The 12,096-nt window shown below is 32.2% G+C and overlaps 2 protein-coding genes across 5 annotated transcripts; one reads left to right on the top strand and one right to left on the bottom strand.

Annotated features, from left to right (window-relative positions):
• Positions 1-841: 841 nt before the first annotated feature.
• On the bottom strand, positions 842-4,482 carry LOC140823839 (uncharacterized). Its single transcript, XM_073185361.1, has 9 exons — positions 4,140-4,482; positions 3,652-3,716; positions 3,511-3,569; positions 2,406-3,407; positions 2,229-2,301; positions 1,991-2,113; positions 1,780-1,905; positions 1,428-1,576; positions 842-1,321 (listed from the first exon to the last, which is right to left on the bottom strand). The coding sequence occupies exons 1-9, from the start codon at positions 4,336-4,338 to the stop codon at positions 1,066-1,068; spliced, it is 2,052 nt and encodes a 683-aa protein (XP_073041462.1). The 5' UTR covers positions 4,339-4,482; the 3' UTR covers positions 842-1,065.
• Positions 4,483-6,572: 2,090 nt separating this feature from the next.
• Positions 6,573-11,068, top strand: LOC140823838 (probable pectin methylesterase CGR3). Of its 4 annotated transcripts, XM_073185360.1 has the most exons (8): positions 6,582-6,779; positions 6,873-6,906; positions 7,537-7,666; positions 7,968-8,007; positions 8,414-8,452; positions 9,171-9,545; positions 9,859-9,914; positions 10,891-11,068. In XM_073185360.1, the coding sequence occupies exons 3-8, from the start codon at positions 7,547-7,549 to the stop codon at positions 11,041-11,043; spliced, it is 783 nt and encodes a 260-aa protein (XP_073041461.1). In that variant the 5' UTR covers positions 6,582-6,779; positions 6,873-6,906; positions 7,537-7,546; the 3' UTR covers positions 11,044-11,068. The 4 variants fall into 4 exon arrangements, with proteins under 4 accessions (XP_073041460.1, XP_073041461.1, XP_073041459.1 ...); XM_073185359.1 differs by lacking the exon at positions 6,873-6,906 and having other exon boundaries at positions 6,573-6,779; XM_073185358.1 differs by lacking the exon at positions 6,873-6,906 and having other exon boundaries at positions 6,583-6,779; positions 7,527-7,666.
• The last annotated feature ends 1,028 nt before the right edge of the window (positions 11,069-12,096 follow it).

Genomic DNA, 12,096 nt, shown 5'->3' with positions numbered 1-12,096 from the left:
TTCTTTGTCTATCCCAAGTTCCCAACCGTAGCAAGCTCTGCAGTAGCTGCTACATTTTCGTCAACCTGAATTTCAAAGAGGGTCGGTTCAAAATGGATCGATTATGCAATTCATTTGCTCACGACTCAAACTAATGTTAATTTATCTGCATTTGGTTTCTAACCCATCTTTCTCTGTCATAGGATAAACCTTGAACTATTCTTTTCTTTCCATATCGTACTTCTTCCATCTCGTGTCGTGCTTATAATTAGTTGGTTACTAGGTTATTGCCAAATATCATTACATATATGGCTTATGAAGTATGATTGGTCTTAACTTTGATGAAATATGTAACAAGTTAGAATGTATGACATTTACGTCCCAACTTGAGGGGCAGTGTCGAATTATTAAAAGTTAGGAGAGATATACGTAATATTTAGTTTCTTTTTATTAAGATTAAAATCTTAGATTTAGTTCTGATTTTGTTTTATTTCCTAGTTTCAGGATATTTTCAGATTTCTTTTCCTTGTATTTATAATCTGTTTGACGTTAATAAAATTTAAGAATTTAGTTTATCAAATTATTCATTGTGCTCATAATGAAATAATATAATTAATCTTTTCAACTGCTTATTTTAATTAATTCGAAAATATTTGATATTTGCATGTGTCAACTAAGAAAATATTTTATATAAAAATTCAAGTTTGAGTTCTTCCAAGTTTCAAGATTTTTTAAGTTTTTAAGGGTTTAAAAACTTCTAAAATCTATCCAAATATTGTATTATATATTAAAAAAAACATTTAATGGACGCAAGACAATTATTTTCCTTGAAAATAAATCCTTCAAGAGTGCACCATAATTTCTACATTCACCATCAAATACAAAAGTGCATATACACGAAAAGTAATCATACAAGAGATAGTACAATACACCATTTGATAATCCGCCAAACATGAAATGAGAAGAATCCAAATGGATCAATTCATCGAATAATAATAAATAAAATAAAACAAAACATAACTTAACACAACAATACAAGTAATTCAATAGATGATTGAACACAACCAGACAAAAACAATATTCGAGTTAGAGTTTCCTGGTGCAACCACTCCTTGGTGTATTGGTGCCATGAAAGTTTGGCTGCACAGCAGTCACAGGCCTCCTTCTACAGGGCGTAGATCGAAATAAGGAATCAACAGTGGGGGAAGAAATGTTGTTCCTAGTTTCTTTCCCAACCCTTCTTAGTTCTGAATGCTTGGGTGTATTTTCGTGTATCACTTCAAGTTTTTGACCAGGAATCAAGAAAGAAGTCACTACTTCTTTCCTTGTCGAAGTGAGCCTCCTGTTAAATTAAGCCAAAATCAATAACTCGTCATCAAACTATTTTCAAACAAAGTAGGCGTTTTCTTCTATTTGTCTGATTAACTAAAAACAGAATTCTCACTCACCCTTGAGGCTGAACAGGAGATGCAATTTTTCTGAACTTCTCCAATCTTTGAGTTGAGTTACTTTTGAGAGGTGAACTCAACTGTTTTGGTTCTTGGTATGCCGAATAATGATGGTTCTGTTGCCCTATTGTTGTTGTTGACCTCCCTCTCTGTAAAGTGTAAAAAAAATTCAATAATTGAGTAAGCAAGCAATTTGGAATTTTTAGCACTAAAAATCTGAATTTGGTTTACACAACTCTTGTTTATACTAGTCATGCACTGTGATAACTGATAACTGCAAATGTTTAGCAGATACGGGAGTTTTAGAATACTATTTCTTCATCAGGTGGGAATAAAAGGGAAGAAAGTATACTTGATTATCACTCCCTTGCTTCATCTGCAACTTTCCACCTAACGTGCTTGGATTTGAACTTTCATTTTGAGATGCCATGAGAGTGGCTCTTCTCTCCAATGTAGCTTCTTTAAGAATTCCCCTCTCCTGTAAATTTAAACTGATGTAAGATTTCTCCACAAAAAATACAAGCAGATTCCAAGAGTGAAAGTGGAGTTAAACAGAAGATTACATCTGTTCTTAGTTTAAAAGGTTTAGGATTAGTGGGCTTTGGTTTCTTGAATTTCCGTCCAGGAGCAAGAGCACCAGATAAAATCAAACCCTCTTTCAAATTCTTATCTTTTGCTTGAGCAACCTGTCATCAATTATAGAAAGCAATGTTGTAATCGTAACAAAGTTCGATCAATATGAAAGATAAAATTCGATTTTTTTTTCTTTTAAAAAGATGAAATTAAAGAAAATTGACGAACCTTTTTTATGCCGCCACATTTGTCATGCATGTTAAAGATTTTTCTTCCGTTTTGGTTTGTATTATCATCATGCCTTCCACAAACAATTAAACGGGGATAGGTAAGTTTCTCGTACATGACTCCAGAAATTAATAACTTCAAGAAACACTCGAAAAATTACGAAAAGAAGACTCAAACCTGTTCTCATCAGCACCCGCAACATTTTCTTTGTCATCACAGTCCATAAGTTCATCCTCATCTCTCCCTCTTTCAGAAGAATCAGTCTCAATTGTCTGTCTAAAAGATTCTACATGACTATCTGAGTTAGCTCTTGAAGTTTCATTTAGTTCATTTCCATCATAGATATCATTATCCTCTCTGCTGGTGGCTTGAAAACTTGCATTATCACTTCCTTCCAGATGCACACACCTCCCTTCTTCATTGGAGTCATCTGCTAAGGCCGAATCTGTATTGTACAGCAATGGTGGCATAACTGAAGATGCACAGCCTTCTTCTTGCATAGATTCGTGAATTTCAAACTCTTTCACCACTTCTGCTGCCTGTAACTTTTTTGCAACATCGCTTTCGTTCGATTTTGAACTGTCTATAGGATCATCTAGCCACAATTTCTTGGAGACTTGTTTATCTGGTAGTTTTCCTTTACTCTTACTTCTGTTCGATCCAACTGATTTAGCTTCGATTGTATCACAAGTTTGAGAATGAAGCATACCTTTCTCTCTGGAAGCATCAGTTTCCCAATTATTGGATGATTTACTTGAATATCCCAGTAAATGTTGCTTTCTCTGATCTGTTATCTCGAGTTTGTTCATCTGTTCGCATAACTTTGTTAAGGGTGTGCGCCGTTCAAAAGAAGTCTCGACCTTGATGTTTTTTTTGGGAGAGTGAAAAACCAAAGCCTTTGCTACCATTCTATTTTTTGGCACTCCAATATTTCCTGGTTTTGCATTCTGAACACTTCGAAATGATTTTGGATTCGATAATTTGGTTTTGTTCCTTGGAGTCGTAAGATACTTAGAAGCAATCTGCTTAACCTTAGCCATTGGTGTAACTCCAGGCTTCGAGGGAGGCTTCATGATCCTTTTCATTTCACCATCCATCTTCTGAGGAATAGAAGAGATTATTGCTAATCTTGGTTTGGAAGATTTAGGGGGAGCTGACATAGGGCATTTCATGGGTGTTCTGCAAAATAAAGTTTGATTGGTTTTGAGTCACCTAAAATTTACACTATTAGACAATAAGCCTTATATTTAACCATTTTAAAGAGGCCTAAAGTTATAAATACCTTGAAGAATTTCCAAGAGCTTTCCTAAGCCTTGCATTTGGACTTCTAGCTGCCATTACCTATGGTAAAATTATAGTATTATAAAAGTTTGAAATTATTCCAAGAACGTTCAACTAACCAGGAAAATCGATTGACACAAACCCTGAGGATAAAGTTCTTGTAGATTGCTTCGTGATCCATTTCTTCCTCGTGTTTTTGGTCACATCCTGAAACGATGCTAATCATAAGGTCTTCAAAAAATATTTACTTTTTCAAGAATGGATCTCAATGGCAGAGACAAATTCTTTCCAGCATTTCAATTAGTTAATGAAATGATACAACAGTTATATAATAAATTTTAATACGAAAGCTCATCCAAATAGATTTTCGACCATGAAAGAATAAAGTTCATTAATATGTTTTAAACAAGCTGATAAAATATATTCTCTGTATAGTTCCTCTCTAATTTTCCACCCAATGTATACCAGGTAACTCAAAAAATGTAGGGCTAAAATCGAACTTCGTGAAAAGTGGGGGACAAAGAAGAATAAAACAAAAGGAAGAAGCTAAATTCAAAATATAGGTAGTTCCCAGTCTAGGGTAAACCTAATTACATAAAGAAAAATCTAGCATAAACACTAAACACTAACCAACACGGAGGCAAAACCAGTATCGGTCGTCTGGGTGGAAATGATCTGGGACAGTGAAATCAACGAACTTCGGCGCCTCCAATTTCTCGTAAAACTCCTCGTCCCTTCCTCCAGCTTCGTCGGCCATCTCTCGATCTTTCCATGAACAAGATGACGATGATGATAACAATTTACTGAAAGTTTCTTCAATTTCCACCATTTTTTGTGTTATTTAGGGGGAAATTTTCCTTCAGGTAGCGTTTATTGAAGTGAAAATTGGGAGTGAGAAGTATTGATGGAGCGTTGTGACCTCCGGTTGGTGAAATTTTGAACATGGATCCTGTCTGTAACTAGCCGTTGGAACCCTTCTTACGTGGACTTTTTTCTTTTTCTTTTCTTTTTTTCCTCTCTCCACAGATCGCAATTGGAAATCAAATGGTGGGCTACCGAATTGGCCCGTTTACTGTAAAAGGCCCAAAAATGGGCTACAAGGTATTCTAATCACCTCATCGACACTAATACTCTGCAAACTACGGTTAAAAATAAATTTTTTCTTTTACTATTTTAAAAATTAGGAGTTATTTGCATTCACATATCATATATTTTATATATTTGTTACTCATCTTATTTATCGAGCGTAAAAATTATACTATGTCAGGAGAACTAAATGTCAAATACATAAAACGTAGGATAGATGAATGTAAATTACCCTTAAAAATACTACATATAAAGAGCAGGTCTTTTGTGAGACGGTCTTACGAATCTTTATATGTGAGACGGGTTAACCCTAGCGATATTCACAAAAAAAATAATACGCTTAGCATAAAAAGTAATATTTTTAATGAACAACTCAAATAAGAAATCTGTCTCACAGAATACGACATATGAAACCGTCTTACACAAGTTTTTGTCATATATAAATATATGAATTCAAATATCGAATTTATAAGGAATAAATTTTTTGAATATTTAACAATTAATATTCCGATATATTTAGTTATCAATACTAACATCAAATACATCCTAATAACTTAACTTCATTTAATAGGCTATATAAAAACACCCGCTAAACTACAAAATTTTCATATCAGCATATAGTCTATACTTCGTACACTTCGAATATATAATCAGAATTAATAAAAACTGATAGACAACTCCTCAATTTCAATCAAACGATTAAAATCTCTAATTATAATAAATTATGAATAATTCAAAATAACATCAATTTAATCTTTTCTAATTCGTTAAAATCATTCAATACTCAACAATCTTTAATTTCTGTATGATTTAACAATTTATCAGATTTATTTCAAAAATCGACGAATTTCAAATATCATCAAAAATATAAAATTTATACATCAAATCAAAGACATCGTGTCAACAATTCCGAAACTAAAATCGATTCGTCGATTGAATAAACGATAACTCGTAAAAGCGAAAAAAATATCTTATTTCTAATTCTCTCGTCTATGCTTTCTGCAAGCTTAATGTTGACGAATGATCGACGGTAGTTTCAGCTTTATCTTTTTTTAATACTATATTATATTAATAATATAATATAATATATAATATTTAACATTTTTAACATCAATATATCCATTTAAACCAGTTAAACGATCAAATTTTGTAAAATTCAAAATATGAAACTTCTATGTCTTGGAGTTTTCTACGTTATATCGAAATTTTAAATCATTATGATTTCGTATAACCAAGATATGTGATGGTTCATTCTTTAAATTTATTAATTATTTAGTAATATCGTATTACTAAATCAACGTATTGTGATATTTACTTCGGACATCATATATATGAGCATCGATATTCATTGAAAACATCGAATTCATTCATATTTTTCTCGTCTTACAGTTCTACATGGCTTCTTTTTTCTTTTTTTCAAATTTCGGTTAATTTTTGTTATTTTTCACAAAATTTGAATATTATGTTTTGTTTTCTATGATTTATTTTTATGATTTTTTTGAGAGCTCCTTGTCCAAACTACATAGTCTATATTTATTTTAATTGTATTACATTAATTTGTTCAGTGTATTAGGTCTTTTAGGATTTCATTTTATTTTAATGATTATCTATTTTTCTTGTTATGTTGATTTCTTTGATTTAATTAATTTAATTTATCGATGGTTAATGTTTTGTTATCATTTTTTTATATGTTGCTAATCTAATGTGTCCATTAGATTAGTTATTATATCCAATTAATGAATATCATCTCGTAAATAAACACAAAGATATATACGATAGATGAACGTCATCTCATGATTATCCAGGTTGGATGGAAATATACATATCAATGTCAACTAATACTTGTTGAAAAAAAACACTAATACTAGAAAAAGGTAATAATTATTTGAATATAGTTAGACCTGCTTGGATTCCGCATACACAAAAAATTGATTGGATACGGAGAATTTTGCATGAATCATATTATATCCACTTGGCACGTGTAATCAATAATAATTTTTTTAGGGCTAAATTGATTCGATGAGAACTCAAATAGTGAAAATGACATCAACAAGCAGATAAATTAATTATTACAGCTCATGGAAATGAAATCCCGGTCTTTGTCCCAGTTATTTGAGCTAGAAGTACCGCAGATCTAGATCCCAATCCAGTTCTTGGTTCCTGTCTTTCGATTTTGCATTTTAGGTAATATCCAGTTATTACTCGAATTAGTTGGTTTTTATTAAGATTTAGTGTTTTCTTGTTTATTTGTTAAAAATATGACATGATTCTGTTCAGGGAAGAGTGGATCCGTCTTTCAAATTATTCGAGGGTTCGATTTGATGTTGAGCAGTAAATTGTGTTCATGAACTAATTGCAATGAGTTGGATTTTCCTGCTGCTTCAGACTCCTGGATTAAAGAGCTGAAATAAGGAGATAATTTCTCAATAATTATTTGTAAACATGGAAATAATATATTTTTAACGTGGGAATTGGTCGCACCACCTCTGCTGATTGATTGATGCATAGTACGTTACCTAATAGTAGATTATCAGCGGTATTGTATGATGCTCCAGTATCTGTCAATGTATTGGCTACTTGTGTATGATTACTAATAATTAATCACTTTTTCTTGAAATGGTTATGTTGTGTAATGTATCGTAAGCATTTCATTTAGGATATTTTTGGTTTCTTGGTTCTGAAAAACTTTTGCATTTGTTGAGTTATTGAGTTAAGAGTAACTTTGGTATCTTGGTGGTCTTTTTTGTTTTTATTTTTAATGTTTTATGACATGGTAGTTTTTATACTTGCGTAACAGCGGCCATTGTGTTTTAATATTTGTCCCAGGGGTTGTGATATTTTGGTTAAATGATAGTTTTGTGTGTTTAACTAAGTCTTTCGCTTCCACGGAGGTGATATTATCTTCTCATCATTTAATCCAGCACGTTGCAGGTTTTTACAGGTATAAAACGATGTCTAGAAGGCCCAATACTTCACGTCGTCCCACAGAGAGTGGAGACATTCCTTTCATGGGCGCATTTCATCCCAAATCCCGCCCATCTCCTATGTTATCCATCGGACTTCTCATTGTGGTAAATCTGGGTCATTCACTGCAAACTATTTTTGACGTGTTAGCATGTTTGTTTATACATTATAAATGCACAATGCATGCATAGTTCACAGATGTTCATACGCGTACCAGACCTAAAGTCCCACTCCCTCATTTCCACGCATATAGTGAATTGTATTATGCAAGTCACAAAGCATATGGTTAAAGGAGGCTTCCCATGTTTACCTATTTGCAATGTTTGTTTTTTTTACTAAGACCCAAATCATAAAGATAATTATTTGCTGTAGCAAGAAAATTGATCCGGTGTCTAATTTGATTTTCAGGGAGCATTACTCATTGTTGGTTACATCTTCAAAGGCTCAGGTATGTTATTTGGTTTTTGCACGTGTATATATAGATAAGATTGATTAATTGATATATTCTACATGATAATGGGTGAAATTCATCCATACACCATTGGATCATTAAATAGAACCCACCTATAGTTTATATAGGATCCCACGAGCATTTCTTATGATTTTGTGGTAAGTAGGATGTGAAACCTGCAATCCAGTGTGGCATAAAATCAACTTGAATTAAAATGCTCCATATTGCAGTGATTTTATAGTTGTAGGCTGGACTTTCTTTCTTTTTACTCAATTTCTCTAAATCATGAAGATGTATGAACTCCATTAAGAAAGAGAACTTTATCATCTTCATTTATGAAGCATTTATTTGAAAAATGAAATAATAAACTAGTGAAGTTCACTCATATACATTCTTTTGACAGGTGGCAACGCTGACATAGCTTCTTTAAGTCGACTTGATGGTAAATTCTGTTATATCTTTGATTTATGAGCGTGAAATGCTGTGTTTATGAAGTGAAGTCATATTAGTTAGATATGATTGTTTCCTCCCTTTTCTTCAACAATCATACGAGTTCTTACAAAAGAAACTCAATTTATTTATTCTTTAACATGACTTTTCAATGGATTGAGTTTATCTGTGCATACATTTTGAAGTCCATTTCTTCGTACTTGCAACTAGCTCAGCCAAACTAATTTCTTAGTTTTTAGCTTATTGGTGAAGCCTGTGGTACTGAAGTCCATTTCTTCGTACTTGCAACAAGTTCAGCCAAATTAATTTCTTAGTTTTTAGTTGTATTGGTGAAGCCTGTGGTAGTTAACTCATTTCTACTGCGATATACTAAAAGGCCATTTTATGGGAAAGTTTGTGGTATTACTTATCATATTCATAGTGGCTTGAAATCCAGTTCATGTGTATTTATTCTGGTTATGATTTTTGCTGTAAGAATTTCCATTAAAAAAGTCGTCTCATTGATATAGAAAAAAGTTAACTACTTGGTGCCTTGCTTTTCTGGCTATGATTTTTCCTTTCTTTTTTCGATCCGGGTTTAGGATAATTATGGTCTCATATGCCCCACTTCAGGCACTACTGGTCATGGGCCATCTCTGTCTGGGGTTTTTATGAAAAATAAACACAGTTTTACTGGTGAAATGAATATTATTTTTCGAGAATTGTTGCAGGTGGTATTTCATGTACACTAGAAGTTACAAGATTGATACCTTTTCTTAAGAAAGCATACGGTGATAGCATGCACAAAGTGTTGCATGTGGGCCCTGAGACATGCTCAGTAGTCTCTCAACTATTAAAAGAAGAGGATGCAGAAGCTTGGGGTGTTGAGCCATATGAGTTGGACGATGCTGATGGAAGCTGCACGCGTCTGATGCACAAAGGCATCGTTCGTGTGGCTGATATCAAGTTTCCTCTTCCCTACAGGCCGAAGTCATTTTCACTTGTCATAGTGTCAGATGCGTTGGATTACTTGTCACCCAAATACCTTAACAAGACTGTTCCAGAGTTAGCAAGGGTTGCTTCTGACGGTTTAGTTATATTATCTGGTGAATCTCTGGAAACATTGACATCTTTTATTCTTTTACCTTGTTAGCTTATTCTCAGGAATTGCTTGGATTTTTTAATTGCTTTATGTCTATGTTAGTGATTTTAAAAATTGAAAGGTTATGTGAGTTATAAGATGTTCTGTCAGGATTTAGGTGTGAGAAATTTTGCAAATGGGTTTTAGCAAATATCAGAATTTTTGGGCATCATGTGCATTGTAGCGGCTATCTAAATCTTTCCCACTCATATGTTCTATATTATATGGTTTTCCCATTCCTTAAACTGTGTTTTTGCTCGTTTGACATTTTGATGCAGGATACCCAGGTCAGCAGAGAGTTAAAGTGGCGGAGCTATCCAAGTTTGGTCGCCCGGTAAGTGTCGGTCCATCTTTTACTTCTTTATCTTTACTCAGTGGTAGTCATACATACATCTTATGTATACATGATATGAATCATGTCTGATTCATTGAAAAAATTTACTGCTGGTAGACAAGATAATATTGTAAGGATGCTGCATAAGTTGGTCTTATTTCTTTATTGTCCTCTATAAACCTTAGTTCCAAATTATTTTGTGGTTGGTTCTCTCCTCTGTATTGTGTATTTGAAATTGAAGCCCGAGTCATTCTCAAACTTTTTAATGTCCACTTAATAATCCCTCGTCAACTTTATTTTCACCACCATCGATCTCCCTTCACCTCCTGGATTTGTACATTATGCTCCATCTGATATTCAAATCCTACAAAAGTATATTACTATTGGGCGACCTCTCATAAACTCAAGCTTTAGGGAAAATAGATTTTAACATGGTATTAGAGTCTCGGGTCACAGGTTCAAATCCCTTGTGCAAAACCTCATAGATTTTTTTTTTAGTGAAATATAACATTCATTAAAAGGTAAAGAAGGTTGTTCATTTACAAATAGACTGAACATCCCCATGATATATTATACAAATAGGAACATAATAAAATCACACAAACTAAATAAATTTATCTAAGACATCACTAGTTCTCGAAATACACATGAAAATGTGGATCTTGATTTTCTCGATAATTCTATCCACATGTGCATATTGATATTTCAGATCACCAACTAGCTAAATCCTCTTAATTAATTCTCCTTTTCTTTGCGGAGGCATATGTTTTCGTATTGTGGAATCTGAGTTTCGGCCCCTGGGCACCCAATTCTTGGTCGGAGAAATATCTTGCATACGCAAGTAATTCTGGCATTTGGCTTTACCTATGCTAGCCTCTGCAGTAGTGCCTCAAATCAGCTAGTAATATCTTCCCACATATCAATTTCTAGCTCACTTCCTATATATCATCATCATATCAATATTTTTTTTGTGCAGGCCAAATTGCGAAGCTCGTCTTGGTGGATACGGTTGTTCATTCAGACCAGTTTAGAGGAGAATGAAACTGCTACTAAGAAGTTTCAGCAGGCAGCAGCCAAGAAATCTTTCATGTCTTCTTGCCAAATTTTTCACCTAAAACCATTGCATTGAGTCTTTTATAATATCTGGATTTTAATTTTTTTTTGACACTATGGAAACTAGGTTTATATTGATTCTCAATATGAAATTATCACTAACGAAATCTGTGCAACTTTTTTTTTGTATACTAATTAATTTACGTGACATTAATCTCCGCGGAATTGTAATTTTGTTGGAGTTGATATATGTAACATCAAAATGTAATCTTGATTTCCTCTAAAAAGAAACGAAATCTTGTTTTTTATATATTTTTTTAAAAAAAATCTAATCCTTATTAAGCATGTTGACACCCAAAAATTGGGTATCATTGATTGAAGAGTTTTAGTTATGTATGTGAGCGTGGCGAACTTATATAGAAACTTGACAACGTAAACTACCCATTACTTGTTTTTTTTTTTACCTTAGTTTTTTAGAATAAGAAAATGTTGGTATATTTAATATGATTTTTTGTAATATTTTTTTAAAAAAGACAAAAAAAAAATCTTCTAAATAATAATAATAAACATATTTTTTATTTCTCTAAATTATAGATTTTCTGACTCCTTCAATCCACTGAAACTACATATAAGATTTGTAAAACTTAGAATTAAACCGAAAATTCGTAAATCCACACTGAAGAAATATAAATTCGAATTGAACTGAATCGAAGATTTAATTTTTAAATTCAAATATAAATATTAAAAACGATGTTTATATGATTCGATTTTGGATTATATTTGTCAAAATCAAACTTACTGAAAAAAGAAAAATTTAAATAATTCAATCATTTTGTTTTATTTTTATTTAGATTATATATTTTATGTGATGATATTTAGTGAACTAAGAATATTTTTGTTAATTTTTAATTTATTGTTATTTATTTAATTCATTCAGACTTATATTTAAAAGTTCTATCAAAAAAATTTAAAAAAAAAGTAATATATTATGTTTTATATTTTATTTTAATTACCAATTTTAAAAATAATTATCAAAATCGAATAAATTGAATCGAAATAATTGAATTATTTTGATAGAAAATCGAATCGAACGGATAGAAAATATAATATCAAATTATATATTCCTAAA

This window comes from Primulina eburnea, chromosome 2 (genome assembly GCF_022965805.1).
Source record: "Primulina eburnea isolate SZY01 chromosome 2, ASM2296580v1, whole genome shotgun sequence".
Taxonomy (NCBI): domain Eukaryota; kingdom Viridiplantae; phylum Streptophyta; class Magnoliopsida; order Lamiales; family Gesneriaceae; genus Primulina; species Primulina eburnea.
This window is presented reverse-complemented; position numbering and strand designations above follow the sequence as displayed.